Genomic DNA, 15,970 nt, shown 5'->3' with positions numbered 1-15,970 from the left:
TCGAGTCAAATTTCTGTCCCGACTCTGTTCGAATGTCAATATTAGACTGCCGGTAATGTCAATAGATAACAGTGTTATTATAACCCGTGCTGTACTGATGAGGGCCTTTTTCTCTAGACATACATTGAGTCTCTTTTAGGGACATTTGGAATGCAAACCACCAACCAGGAACTGCATGAAAATTTGCCTGAATAGGGAGGAGAGAACAGCGAAAGAACTCCAGAACAGGGTCAATCCTTTTCACTCTTTAATCCTCTCCAATCACCAGTATTCATCTTTAATTTATCTTCACATGTGAATGGTTCATTTCAAGTAAACTTTACTGACATTCAGTTGCTGTGTAGTTGTCATGGGCTCCCTCTCCCACAGGGTTAAATGTACCTGCGGACAGGCAGCTTTTCTCTGTGTCAGCTGTGCTGCTGTCAGGCCTCTTTGAGGTAAATGTCACCTGAGGCACATGCAAAGAGACACTCCATGACACAAGCAGCACCTGACAGTCACCAAAGCACCTGCCTGCCAGAGCTACTCCGCTTATCTGTGTGTTGTCACACTTGCCAGGGACACTTCTTCTTCATTGGCTGTTCTTTAATAATTAAAGCATTGCATTAAACTAAAAGAAAACTCAAACCCACCGTGTGAAGTTTTAGTATAAACAACTTATTTGAATATAACAAACATATTTACCTTAAAGTTTAAAGTCACCATAAAACGATGGTGCCTTTTTGAGACAGGCTATTGTATGCACGCATCAGGGAGCTCGCGTTTTACTTTCACTTTGGGATTCGCGATTGCGCATTGTCCGCGTATAGGGAGAAGACATTTATCAGACGTTTTAGGCTCTGTTGCACAACGAATCCTCCGCCATGGTGAACTGTGATTCCTACTGCACTGTGTGCGACTGCGACTCGTGCTGGATGAGCAGAGCTGACGTTTACAATAGTTTACAATGGTTTTTATTTGGATAAAAACCGCAAAACGACAGTGGAGGCATGTAATGTTAATGTAGCGGTGGCAAGGAATCTCGTCACATTTTAGTCTCGCGAGATCTCGTGCTACGTCACACCCCTATTCCCTACTATAAACAGTACAGAAAGGGAGTAGAATGTCCTAATACATAGTGATCGTTAAACAATAGGAACATTTTCTCTGTATTTCCGATTCTTTGCAGCCTTTATCCACTGCCTAAACGCGCTGGATGGATCCTTCACTGGACACACCGAAAGTAACTCAACATGAATTCTTGGACCAGGGAACAATACAAGTCAACACCTTTATAACTAAAAGTTTGCTAAGAAGTATTTCCTACTAAAGCAAGGCGCTATTTGACTGGTAAGCGTATCCATAGCAGACTGGTGGGAGTAGCCTTGGACGGCAACATGCCCAATGCATTATGGGTGCTGAGGTTTTCCTTCCTATTTGGCAACAGGGAAGGCAAAGTCTTTTTTCATTTTGTTCTCAAGTCAGGGTATCACAGATTTAATTTTTTTCCACCTTTCTATTGCATAAGCATCCAAGTTTTATTAAAAGCCCATTTTGCCAGTGGTGAAGTACCCCTTTAATTCACCCAAACTACAATTTAATATGAATTCACCCAACATTCAATGAGATAATAAACTGACTGACCTCAAGGGACTGGTTAATGAGAACATGGCTGCTGTGCAATGATCTGTTTACAGGACACTCTAATACAACCTGTTCTAGTCTAGGGAGGCTCTGCCTTGCTCCCCCTGCTCCCGTCTGCCTTGCTTTCAGTGATCCAACAATACTCCTCTGACTTCTATGGCACAGTAAGATGGCAGAAGAGCAGGCCAGCCATGGGCATTGTGCCCAAGATCTGAGGCACTCGGCCATGCCAGTGCGTTCAGTGTACAGAGCTACAGTATAGTGGCTGCCTGTGTTGTCCCATTTACATGTATTGTTCAGTGTGCATTGCAAGGGTATGTGGACTACAACACTATACACTCTGTGTCTTTCCCACGATATCCACGACATGCTCTATGCTTTGTCACTTGGTGGGTACAGATGTGTGGTACTGTCTGTGTTTACTGTGCCATTACACCTGTAGACACTTCTGTGTAAATGTGTGTATATTATCTGTGTGGGCAGGTCTTGCTTTGATAATGGACTGTGTGATGCTGCAGTCCGTAGTAAACGTCTGTGTGTGATACATTATAGTGTATGCTCAGTTTGGGTGTGGATAAGCACTTTGTGTGTCTTCTTTGCTATGTGTCATGTGAGTTCTGAGCCAAACCTTGGACTCTAACTCTTTAAATAGAAAAAACAACTAAGAAATTCTCATGCCTGCAAAAAATGTGTCTGATTATATATTAACTAGAACAGTTTTACTTAGTCATATGAGACCTACGGTCTTCAGTTCATTAACCAAGACCGCCAGGCCTACTTTTTATTGTCTCTTTATTGATTTTGTGGCAGATACTGTGTGTATTTGCTATCTGGCTTGCATTTAAACTGTGTCAAAGTTTAAACTAAGAAAGACACTGACCTACAGTAGTTGCTCGCTCTCACTCACACATGCCTAGACAAAAGACGGCCAATACACACAGCCTCTAAACACACCTGTACTACAGATCCCCAATTCCCACCAAAACAGAGATGTTTTAAATCTGAGCCAAAGAGCATCACAGTCAGCTCTGGAGCTTGCTTTTATTGGATAAAGCCTATATGAAAGAGTAAATCAATCGTAAATAATCTAATTTATTTCCCAAAACTATCTGTGAACAATATAAATATACATTCATAATCATGCATGGCACCCCTTAGAGCTTCGCTATATATCACAGTGTTTAAAGTCACTATTTAACAGAAGTAGCGTCATCTTTTCCTCTGTATTGTGATGCACATTCAAGTAAAACGGATTATTGAAGGTCATGGATTTATTCCATGCAGTGTACGTGCAATGTTTGTTGCAAACAGAAACACCAGAAGCCGAACAGCAGATTGGACATACTTCACAATTAACAACGTGTATGACATAAATTCATTACCAATATTCACGCCTGCATAGAGCTGGTTTGGAGCGCAGTGAGAGCTTGCTGAGACAGAGACGAGGAGTGAATGTATCAAGCACACTTTGCTAGAATGTCCTGTCTCTCAAGTAATGCTGGGAAATTCAATTAATTGGGCTGAATTGCTTCATTGGACGTTTCAATAAAACAGAAAAATTATTTACAGACTTGCCAACATTACTTGAGAGTGAGGACACATTGGAAAATTATGGCTTTACTATAAATACAGGTCTCGCTTCTCAAACTGTGGGCCAGATTTACTAAACAGGGAAAATTAGCGTGAGAGTGCAATTCCATAAAAGCACCGATGGTAGGGGAAAGTTCTGCGTGAGATCTACTGACTAAAGAACACAGATGCAGCCGGATCATTTCCGTAATGACCAACGCAATCTAACAAGAGCAGCCCAAATTAGCGTCTGGTTTAAGAAATGCTTTTTTTGGAGGTAAATAATGCCACAAATACCTGTAAATTGATGAGCAGAAACCTTAACTATGTCCGCACCTTTTCAGCGTTAATTTTTCACTGTGTGTCTTTAGTAAATACTGACAGTAGTTTTTTAACGCCAAAAGAGGGTTTGCACTAGAGCAAGCTGTTAGTAAATCTGTCCCTAAGGCCTCTAAAAATGGTATTGGTCTATAAGGTTTAACACGTGTAGAGGGCCAGAAAAATGACTCATGGTCACTAACCAGAGTGCAAACAATGCAAAAAGTCCACGGCCCCACTTTTACCACCATCCCGTCTGACTCATTCCAATCGGTGGGAAAGGAATGTATCCTATTACTTATTAATGGAACTCCTAAAATTGTGGGTGACATTTGTGTGTCGCATGAATGCAGGGTGTTGTCGTAAAGGCAGGAGAGTGGCGTTGTGAAACTGTCAAGCCTCTTTTGTAAAAGTTTTTTGTAGCCTGAAAAGCTAAACTTCTGAATACCGAGTCTGTGTGAGTGAGAGAGGTAGCAAAAACAGTAAAAAGTGAAAGGTTTGTTTGAGCTGCGCCCTCTACTGTACAGGCGACTTCATTTTTGGTGAGAAAGGGCCTTTACATTTGCCAAATTTTTTTTGTAATTAAAAGAACAAGCAAGCAAGCCCAGCACAGGGCGAGAAAAAGTAACACAAAAGTAATGTAACACATTCCTTTCCTTAAAAAGTAACTAAGTAAAAGTACTTTTAAAAGTAACTTTCCCCAACACTGCTTTTAACAAACTAAAATACCAATATAACACATTTTAGTCACAGTTAGATACAGCAAGTACGTAGTTTGTGATGTAATGTCATGTGCAAGTGCATTTAGGCTATACATTTAGGAGACTTAAAATTTAATATTTTATTATGTGGGTTCTCTAGGAATTGAACCCATGACCTTGTGCAATGCTCTACAAATTGAGCAACAGGAAAATTAGAACTACAGCCATTCATCTGTCATTTGTGACAAACGAGTCGCTCAACCCTGTACCCTGCTGACCCCGGTGCTTATAACCCACCACTGACCCTGTGTGAGTTCAGACCCTGGGGCTTTTCCAGGACATACAAACATATAGCCACACATGTATTCATTCACATCCCTTAGTCTTTTCCCCTGTCCCCTGTATCAATATGAACTCCAGTGCATGGTCCAGACGCTCATTTTCTCATATCCACCCTCCCCTTCTCTAGCCAGGCGAGTGACTCCTGTCATTGTCGAGCCGTCTCTGTCTTGGGCGTGCGATAAAGGGGTCATTGTTACTATGTTGCTGTGTTCTCAGCCATTCTCAGACACATCTCCCTGATTCATTTTCTCTACAACTGCTTGTAAAACACTATTTGACAAGTCTTCCTTTACACCTTTACAAGCAATTCACCAGCTAAGATGGTATGGACACCACATGGCCAATAACTGAACTGTAGTCAGAGTAGAAAAAAAGTCAATATATTTCAAAACAGATAATCAGAAGTCCAAAACAACCACAAACCTAGTAGTCTGTATATACAGTTTAAGTGTGCATATGTACATAATACTGTTATTAAGGGATGTGTTAAGGTCATAAAAATACAGGACTGCACTTTTACGTCCACGGTTGAGTAGCCTATGTAAACGTGTCCTGTCATTGAAGAGGCGCATGGTTAAGTAGTCAAGTCAAGTCACCTTTATTTATATAGCGCTTTTTACAATACATATTGTATCAAAGCAGCTTCACAGTGATAACATGAAAATAATACAACAAAGTTTCTAGAAAAAAATTGCGTCATCGTCCACCTTAAGGCAGATCAATAATATTGTTGAATATTAAATGTCCCCAACTAAGCAAGTCAAAAGCCAAGGCAACAGCTCAGTAACCTTTAATGATGACAAATAAGATTTGCCATAATTTGAGAATCCAAATGCATAAAATCCATGAACTAGCAGCTAGTTGGCTGAATGACCAGCTACTGGCTGATGCTGATGATCTCAAAATTGTCAAATATAATCTTATTAACATGTCGGACTAATATATCGGTCTACCACAGCCTTTAACATGATATTGAAGTTGAGTGTAGGGATATTAATTGGCTTCATTTAGAGTGTAAAAATGTGTGCCAAGACTATTTGATTGCACTAGACAGTGGCCATTAGCCATTCCTGTGTTCCAGGAAAGACCTGCCTGAGGAGTGTGTCAAGGGAAGGTGATCAGGGGTTTAGCGTTACTCTCAGCTGAGTCACCCTTCCAATTGATCCCCATTTCTCTTTTGTTTTCCCAGACTGTGGGCCATTCTGTAATAACGGTAACTTAAGTCTAGAGTGAGCTCAGTTAACGACATGAACTGACCAATGACTCTAGCCTATCAACTCACACACAGAGAGTGACATCACTTTAAAGGAGGTCACAGTAATCAGATTATCCTAGTTATTCAGGTACTGACAACCAGCGAACCAAGTATGTTCAAATTAGCCCTCCAGGCAACATAAGGGAGAGACAGCTATTACAGTAATTTTGGTATGCAAATGTATAGTCTTTTGTCCTAACTCCTCATATCGTTGTTCTAATATGATGTATTTACAAAGCCAGTTGAATTACACACCAATTATGAGGGGTACTAAATCAGAGATCAATTTTGTGACAAACACCAACACTAGTAAAGGAATGCAATTATTGGTGCACTAAAGGGGACACTATACCATACACACACAATCCCGCTGCACTGCATTGTTGAGCGGGGACTGTACTATGGGGGGAGGGGGATGTCTAGGGTGCAATTGAGGGGAGCTGGGAAGAGGCTGGAGGGCTTGGAATCCGCCTCTGTTGCCACGGCAGCTGTGCCAATCTCCGAGTACGCCTACAGTTTGAAGAGGATACCTGAGCTCAGAGCCCCTGGATAATGAGAAGCAGTGAAACTCTAAACTCTGACAGCTAATGCTTTCACCCCTCCTGTGTCTACAGGGGCACAGTAAACAAGCATCCCATTGCTGAGAGAGGGAGCAGCACTGGGATGACTGTTTTCATGGATTTGACAGGGATTAGCAGACTTTGCTAAATCTTCTCTTGAGGGTTGACAGCTCTGCTACTGCAAAAACTGCAAAAATCGAACACTTAGTTTATCTAGTGTGCAGCGTTCATTTTCTTAAATGCATCCATACTCATCCATTCAGCTACTCTCTTCTTTCTGCCCACAACAAGTCCAACTGCGCTTAGCTGCAAATAGCACAAAGGACCAAAAATAGCCCCGTTTTTTCCAGAGCGGAGCAGCTCGTCTTAAGAAGAGAAAGCAATACAACGACAAGAAGCTATACGAAAAAAAAAAAAAATAATTCCAAGTCCACGCACAACATGTATTCCTATTGTTCACTCCACCAGTGCCAAACCCATGATTTTCGTGCAATTCCCATTGCAGATGTATTGTTGCATATGAGTATGTTGGTGTTGAGTGCATCAGAACACAATCAGAATTCTTTTTGCAAAATTTGTACCTTTAGGGGTACAACTGCTTGTCACTCAAAGGGACATCTTTGTACCTTTGTAAGGTTCATAGTAGTAACGTAGGGGTACATACTATGCTAAGGGAATAATGTGGTAGATAAGGTGCAAAGTTGACCCCTTTAGGAGTACTGACCCGATGACAAGGTTCAATTTAGCACATTTATTTTAACAGTGAACAATAAAGAAACGTGACTCACTGTTACTGGATTTGAGGTCTCGATGGATGATTGGCACAAAAGTCTGGTTGTGCAAGTAGTCCATTCCAGTCGCAACCTGCACTGCCCAATTCACCAGTACCCGAGGAGGCACCTTTTTCCCAGCAAGTGCCCGGTTAAGTGCTCCACCACGGGCATATTCCATAACCAGGCAAAGATTTGGCTCTTGCAGGCAAACACCTCGGAGAGCGATGATGTTGCGGTGTCGGAGCATCCAGAAGAGTCTGGCCTCCTGCCTCACGTTCTCTGCCGTGGCACTGATGTCCTCATCTGGGTCCTGACGAGCCGCTTTAACAGCCACTTCCTCATCTTGCCACACACCCCTATACACCTTTCCAAATCCGCCGGCGCCGATCACTTCCTCCAAACACAGCTCTGAGAAATCAATATCCAGTGGCGACTCCCCACCGACCAGACCACCCGGAGGCAATGCTGGATAGCTGGCGTCCCGTCGGGTCACATAATTACTAGGGAATATGCCCACCTTGTCTTGGATCTTTCCAGTCCACCAGCCCTCATCTCCAGACACTTTGGAGTCCTTGGAAAGCACCTCCAATAGGTCACCGCGTCGCAAGGTCAGCTCCTCGTCCGCTGTGGCCTCATAATCAAAGACAGCTGTCCAGTAAGTGTTAATGCCTTCATGATGATGGGGAAGATGGGAATCTGGGGATCCCACTGAGGAAAGACGAGTAGAGGAGTTCTGGCCGCTGCTGCTGTTGTGTGTCAGGCAGGGTGTTGAATTAGTATTTTCTGGGAGGACAGGGGGTCCACAGGAACCGCCAATGTTGGTGCAAGGTAGTGGGGCAGCACTGCCACCACCTCCAGCTCCTACTCCACTCAGTCTTGTATATGGGTCCATCACTGAGTGCACAGGTCAGCGATGAGGTCTCAAAAGCTGGAGGAGGCCCTCTGTCAACTTGCGCCTAATATCCATGCAGAGCCCATCTACTGAGTACAGGCCTGGTTGATGAGGGAAGAAAATGAGTAAGACAATGAGTAAAGCTTCTGCTGGGCTTCACTGTCCTCACTGGTTGCTTGGATTGTCCACAGCACACTTTGCGTGCGTGTTAACATTTATAGAGCCATTGTAGTCAGTCAATGTATGCTTACAGCTCTAATATGACTAGGACAAGGATTCTGAATAAGAGTTTTGCATTAGGCTAAAATACAAGTTTTTTCTAGGGAAACTTGAGATCCAAAGTCCATGAGATTAGATGAGAATGTCCAGTCCATCAAGACGTAAGAATGTTTTCTTTTTAGTTGCTTGAGTAGCATTGGGCTTTTCCATTAGAAGAATCACTGAAGGCCTTGCTTGATTTCTCCTTGTAACAGCAGACTCCTTAACTAAAATAATAGTATACTACAGGATAAAACAGGAACTAGATGAGTCTTCTGATAATTTGACCTACATCAAATATCAGGATCTAGTAGGTGTTAAATCTCTGGAATGTTGTCATAACCTCTAATCTATGTAAATCCGATCCATGTAAAACTCTCATATTTGTAAATGTACATCGATGTTGCTATTTGCAATGGACGTTAATGAATAGTCATCATAGCCTTAAACACATGCATGCGCAAACTTAAGGCATCTTCAGACATTCAGCTCTGATAGGCTCACAGGGATGCGCCAGCTCGCGATCTCAAAACATCCACAATTATTTGCACATTCGTAATATTCACTTCACGCTTCTCTTGTTTCGTGTAAATCCGGTACATTGCGAACTCTATAAGACAGTTCAAGTCCCTAAGTTGCCGTCAAGGAAAGCGTGCGTCCATTTTAAGATGCGAATCACAACAGAGAGATGGCAGAGCAGTGGTTGTCATTACATTTAGTCGACATACATAATATATTCTACCCATTTAGCGTTTAGCATATTTGGAAAGGCTTATTAATATTTAATCAATAAACGTTAGCCTACTACTATAGCTAACTACACGTCTACTGTTTGCAATTTAATTCAAGTCATAAACAAAAGCGACTGGCAGTTATTTCTATGAAGCGCAAGTTCTTATTTCAAGTCCTCATTTTCCATGATTGTCGTTTTAACAGTAAACATTTTATTGTCATCGAGCAGTTGATCCATAAAGCTGGAGTCAGTTGCGTATATAAATAGAAATGTATGATAAGCTTACGCGGAACTTCGGCTTGATATTGGATTATTATGATATAGCGTTATTGAGATCATTCTATGAAGAATTAGAGTGATGCGAATGGCTTGCATAAAGGTTACTTTTATCCAGGTCGTAGCGATTAGGCGACGAAATTCTCAATAATGTGTTTATGTTGCCCAAATAAAAGCCAGCATAAAATGCGTCCACCATCTTTATAATAATAATAATGATGAGGATGGTGATAATAATAGCCACCTAGTTCCTTTCTATATTCTGCAACGATATTTCTTGTAATCCAGAGATCAGTGAGAAAGTAGGCTATCCATACGTCCTTCCAGCCCAACAACCGGTTTTCTGAATTCAGATGTTTATGGTTGCTTGGATCGTTCACTGTACATCACAACACAGCTCGTCGCATGGGCGTATCATAATGCTGAAATATTCCCATATGTTGTAGCCTACACATAATCGAATTCCACTGAAGGATGCTCTTGTAATATTTCTCCCAGCTGGGTCAGATAGTCGCCCTGTCGTCCATCTTAATCGAATCGTTTCTACCACCGTTTCCTTTATCTGTGAGAAAGACGATCTATTCCATGGACCGAGCTGTCAGCTCCTGAGGCTGACTTTGTATCCAAATACACCGGCTGGACTGGGGGTGGAGGACAGTAGGGCATTCTGGGAAATTGAGTTTATAGTGGATGCAAAGTGGATGTGACCTATTAGGGCCAGATATAATATAATATAATATAATATAATATAATATAATATAATATAATATAATATAATATAATATAATATAATATAATATAATATAATATAATATACAATTAAATGGTAAATTCTATAATTCTATATGTTATTAATATAATTTTTTTTATAGATAATAAAAGTGTGTGTGTGTGTGTGTGTGTGTGTGTGTGTGTGTGTGTGTGTGTGTGTGTGTGTGTGTGTGTGTGTGTGTGAATGTGTGTGTGTGTGTGTGTGTGTGTGTGTGTGTGTGTGTGTGTGTGTGTGTGTGTGTGTGTGTGTGTGTGTGTGTGTGTGTGTGTGTGTGTGTGTGTGTGTGTGTGTGTGTAGCTTAAGCCTTGTCTGTGAAAACGGGGGTTTATTAGCCTGAAACATAAAATAGTAATAATAATAATTTTTCATTAGGCGTATCACTTTATAATCTTTATTTTCATATGTCAGGTGGAATTGGAAATGCAGTGCAGTTGAATGGCTGACCTGCACAACATGCACTTAAAGAGAACAGTTTTGCTCCATTATGTCATGCTGCCCCCTGGTGAGATTCTGGATCACATTAATGGCAGTTTTTCTTTCTGGCTTCTTGTAGTCGTGCCATAAGGTCCTGCTGTTCTCGAACACTTTCAGTTTGCCATACTAACTTATTTGATGTTGGTTGCGTTGTCAGAGTAGAAAACAGAAGCTGTGGCGCAGAAGGTCTTTGCTATCAATACCTTCCCTCTCCCCGTCACGTTTTGGTCTACAACAGGTTACACTATCTATGGAGCAAAAAGGTGTTAAGATTAATGGCTGAAGATGAATAGGACAAATGTCATAATTTCAGAGGATTGAAAACTTATACATGATTCTCAATAGCCTGCATGAAGCCAGACAGTGATTTTAATAAAGCAAAAGCTTAATATAGATATCAACCATTGCATCAATGTAATTTATACATTGGCACTTTCCCTAATTGCATTTGAACATGTGATCAATTCTATTAAGAACCTCATCAGCCTGCATGAAGACAATATTTTGATTTTTGTAATCAATCTAAAGACATTTAAAACCTGTTTTATGTACAAGAATGATGGTATTCCACATGTGTTTTCATGGACATGCAAATTCACTGAGCCGCTTTAAATGGGAATTTAAACATCAGTTTGGTGCATTTTAAGACTGCCTGGCACATTTAAACACGACTCTCCATTTGAAATGATTTTCACTCATTTACTATTTTCAATCATTTATCACAAATGCAGTGTCTCTTTTTTCATAGCATAGGGCACCTTTTATTGTCATAACCAGAATACTATTATTAAACATAAAATGACGGACAAAAAACAGCAGGTTATAAAGCTGGCTGCCCTTAATAACAAGTAGTTTAGCAACATTTCTAGCCATTTATCTTGGTTTAAAAAGATTCTGCAAGAGAGTGAACATTGATAATATTGAAGGAATTATTCACAGAAGATAGTGTTGAGTGACCACAAGGGTGTGCTATACACTACACGAAAAATGTCTGCTTGCTAAGTTTAATGTGTACTGTCGATAGACGTGGTATCTAAATATGTGTCATACTATGGAGCCCTCCAAAAAAGGATTGTCTTTACAACCGAAAATCTGCTTCTGTTGCACGTATCACATGTGCGCTGTTTCCAAAAAATGCTTTGAAAAACCCGAAAAGATATGACACTGCAGTGCAGTCTGACGTCAGGATGCAGTCATTCATCATCATTGTGCTGCTCTAGGCTATAATACAACACAATCAAAGTGTCATTTAGCTACACATCCAAATTGCTTTGCCTTTATATGTTGGTTTCCCCATCCAGTCAACTTGTGCTGTAGTATTAACTATTTTAATGCAAGTGGCTTCTAAACATGTAAACCATGTGACAGATATGAACATGATATGGAAATGGAAAGGAAAATGTACATTATTGATTTTTTTTAAAGGGCAATATTATATTTATAATGCAAAGAAGAGGAGCTTAACCCCCAATTTCACTCATTTCCAGACATTCCTTGTTTTATTTGGAATAATAATAATAATAAATAAATTAAATAAGAAAGCCAGAAAGAATGTGTCGTGGTTATGAATGTGATACGTTTCGAGTTATTTTATTTGTATTTAGACAGTGCATTCATGTTGTGTTTATTGTTTGTACTGTTGTGAATTAAACTATATGCTTACAGATCGCTGTTCACGTTACATTGCGGAATTCGCTCTCTTTCATATGTTACTACAGACAGACACTTGTGAATGCAGCCCCGCGCGTGCGCAGTGTCATATGTGTGTGCGCGAGTAGCAGCCGGGCGTCGTGGTTTCGGTTGGCTGGGAGGAAGAGGAATAACGAATGTAGGAGCCAAGAAGAATTCCTCGTTGGCGAACGGCGCTGGAGCGACAATATCCACAGGATTTCTGAAACGTTTTACGGACTACACATGTCTCCTTAGGGAAATTTAGGGAAGTTTTCCCCTCACGCGTTCCCGGATCGGATAAGGTAAGAGACGTTTACCGGGGATAATTAGTTTTAACGATCAGGTTTAAATCAACAATGCGAAGTGGCGAGTAAAACTCGGGAGCCGTTGGACAGCTTTCAGATTTTGTCATGTTTCTTTATTATGTACACGAGCATATAGTGGGCAGTGGGGGGTTTTATGAAGCAAGCACTGGTCATTATGTAGGATTTGGGATCACTGTACTGTATTTTCATTAAGTGAAAAAACGTTAGCGAATATAAACGCTTTAGTCCTTCCTGATCAGTCAGCGCGCATGCGTCAGCACTATGTAGTTTTCACTCACCTGGACTAAGGCCATTCAACAATAGTGAGACTACACTTTTCACACAATGGTGCCCTTGTTCTTACAGAAAGTTAATGTGTCTTGAAGCTTCTTAAAATGAATGTTGGTTGTTGGTGAGGGCAGATTGTTGCTTACTCGTAAAGTTTCAGCACATGTTTGAAGAACCCAACTGAACAGGCCAGTAGCCTACATCTCAGTGTACAAATGTCGCTTTGCAGTTTGTTAATGAATAAAAAAGCGGTTTGGTGTGAGTTTTAAGTTTGGTATTTAGCATTTGTAATAGATTTGTGTATTATTTGGGTAGATGTATTTTGGTTATGGCAGAAAACCATTTGAAATGTATTTTCATAATCCTAATAACAACAGGTGGTTTATGTGTCACTATCGGAATAAAGGAATAGTTCAGCTAGAATTGATTTTCTATCATCATTTACTTACTCATTCTTGTTACAAGCCTGTATGACTGACTGACTTTTGTGGAAAACAAAAGTTGTATAGTCACAGCTTCAGTCACTTTCACCATATGTTTTGGAAACTGCTGACAAAATCTAACAAAAAAAAGCACATGTGATTTATGTTTTGTATCATATTTTTTATGGTTCATATAGTATGATAAATCGAGAATATGGAGCTCACACTCTGAGGAAAAACACTTCAATTTTATTCAAAATATGCAATTTGGTGTGCATTTGTTATTTATATGGCAAAAAAGTAGATGAAATTTTGATAGCTTGTAATGTAAACCAATGAGATTTGTATAACTGTATAAGAATATCACTCAATATCCTGAAACAATATGTCTTTAAATGTTCAGGTTTATGATCAAAGCTTATTTGTTGTGTTCATTGTGGAGGGCATGGCATATTAAGGAATGCAATACAATGATGATTGAGAGATCTACAAGTAAATGTTCCTCAAAAGCTTGTTGTATCATATTTGATACTTTTTAAGATGATTTTTTAAAAACTTGATGTAGTTAAAAGTATCAAATAAGTAGTATAAAAGTTATTATTACGTTTGCTTTATAAAAATCAGAAACGATTTCACAGCAAAAAGACACATGCACCATGACCTGAAGGTGGACATTTTTAAAACTATACTAAAAGGCCTTTTACTTGCAAAAAGTATGAACTATCAATAAGAGGGCAAAAGGTTGTAGTAGATTGAGTACAATGGGATTTTCTGCAAAGTTTTGATCATTTTGATCATTTATTAACCTTAGAAATGAATGTTTCAAATATGAAACAAGTAGGCTTTATAGCAGGGATGGGCGAAGTTGGTCCTGGAGTGCCGCTGTCCTGCAGAGTTTTGCTCCAACCTTAATCAAACACACCTGAACAAGCTAATCAATGTCTTCAGGATTACTAAGGCGCAGGTGACAGGCTACAGGCAGCTAAACTCTTTAGGACAGCGGCACTCCAGAACCGATGTTGCCTATCCCTGCTTTATAGGGTAAATTGTATGCAATAAAAGTCAGTCAGTCTCTAGTCTCCTCCTCAGATGTCACGCCCAGAGGCCGTTGGCGGAGCGTCCGATGCATATGGCACACGAAATGGGAAAAACTTTGGGAGTTTCGAAGTCGTCATCTGATTGGTTGAAATCTCCAGGATTTCCAGAAAACGTATTGTCACGTTCTTTAGCGGTCCACTTGGAAACAAAGCCGTCATGATGCCAAACCCCCTTATGGAAAAAAGAAAGCCTGTGACAATGAGCGCTTATCTGGATCAACTAAACGCTAGATTCTTAAAAGAATGTGAAGTTCACATCACTATTGCTGAAGTAAACTTGTACAACGTTCTTAAGTTAAGTGCACGCCGTTTGGCTTTTTTATAGTGACATCGTCTTTACATTTTACGCCCCTAAACATGATGCTGTGATTGGTTGCTTTCGGTCTGAAGTCCTTCTTGCTTGGTCCTTCCTTTGCCAATGAAAGCTGTGTTGGAGTCCACACCTTCTGCTGTCAGTCTCAAGATCTGGCTGCGTGCATTCTGCTTTAGGTATTAAGTAGGGGTGTAACGGTACATGTATTCGTATTGAACCGTTTCTTTTCGAGGCTTCCGGTTCGGTACGGATACAAACCGAAAGATTCCTTGGACCATTTTTCCTGCCGACAAAATCCGCGCTGGCGCGACCACCACAACGTTGCGCAACATCAAATGGCAAGCGTAATGAAAGCGGAACGAAACTGCGCTACTCATTATGTGCTTCACGGATCGTTTATCAGTTCGGACCAGCAACATCTGTGCAGCACGAGCCGATCTCGATCAGGCGACACTGTTACAACACAGCGCTAAGAGATCCAGTGAAGAAAACATTTGAATTCGCCACTGAAGTAATAACATCGCTGCGAGATCTAGTGAGAAGCATTCACATTTCTCCGTTATTAACCGTAGATCTCTATTAGATCAAACAGCGCTGACGTGGACACCAGGAGAAACATTGTGTCGTGAATGAACTAGTAATACTTTACGTCCACAGACCAGCAACATTCACCATGGATTTAATATAGTAACACTAACTGTAACCAGTTTGGCTGGAATAGTAAAATGCTTTTAAGTACTTCACACATCTTTTTCCAGCACTTCAAAACTCAAATAATATATAAATACATATATATTTAAATGTTATTTTTAATGTGATGACCAAAACATTATTTGTTCATCCTTCAAAGATGACCCCCATTTATAAACCTGAAAGTTTCAAGATGTAGGAAAACTCTTTTTTCTTTTAACAAATAGGAAATTTCTCTGGCATTTCTTTCTTTTTGCTGTATCGAAAACGTACCGAGCCGTGACTTTAAAACCGAGGTACGTACCGAACCGTGATTTTTGTGTACCGTTACACCCCTAGTATTAAGTCATACAAATTTGTCTCGATATGTTGAGGGTAAAATAATGGCAGAATTCAAATTTTTGGTTGAACTATCCCTTGAAGTGCTTTATGAATATTATTGACTCCACTGCAGGTCATGCACTGACGTGTAGCAGTATAACTGAAAGGGAAGTCAGATGGCTTCACCAGTGCACACGCCATACCACCACGTTAAACCATATGAAATTAGAGAACCAGACTGTCGTGCCTGGAATTTTGAGGTTTTATTTTAGTTCTTCCTCTCTGAGGCTAATTCAATCACATGAATGTATCTGATA

At 40.4% G+C, this 15,970-nt stretch overlaps 2 protein-coding genes across 2 annotated transcripts in view; one reads left to right on the top strand and one right to left on the bottom strand.

Annotated features, from left to right (window-relative positions):
- The window catches only part of map3k10 (mitogen-activated protein kinase kinase kinase 10), a 39,542-nt gene extending 29,610 nt beyond the window's left edge, over positions 1 to 9,932 (bottom strand). Inside the window, exon 1 of the mRNA XM_056256328.1 lies at positions 7,157 to 9,932. Coding sequence (XP_056112303.1) covers positions 7,157 to 8,033 — 877 coding nt within the window. The 5' untranslated portion in view covers positions 8,034 to 9,932. The remainder of the gene's footprint in view (positions 1 to 7,156) is intronic.
- A 2,384-nt stretch (positions 9,933 to 12,316) lies between these two features.
- The window catches only part of sipa1l3 (signal-induced proliferation-associated 1 like 3), a 98,886-nt gene continuing 95,232 nt past the window's right edge, over positions 12,317 to 15,970 (top strand). Inside the window, exon 1 of the mRNA XM_056256318.1 lies at positions 12,317 to 12,519. The gene's annotated coding sequence lies outside the window, so the exon portion shown is untranslated. The remainder of the gene's footprint in view (positions 12,520 to 15,970) is intronic.

This window comes from Rhinichthys klamathensis, unplaced genomic scaffold, assembly GCF_029890125.1.
Source record: "Rhinichthys klamathensis goyatoka isolate OS25496 unplaced genomic scaffold, OSU_Roscu_1.1 h1tg000005l_1, whole genome shotgun sequence".
In the NCBI taxonomy this organism is placed as follows: Eukaryota; Metazoa; Chordata; class Actinopteri; order Cypriniformes; family Leuciscidae; genus Rhinichthys; species Rhinichthys klamathensis.
The sequence above is the reverse complement of the archived record's forward strand: the minus strand, read 5'-3'. Positions and strand labels throughout refer to the sequence as shown.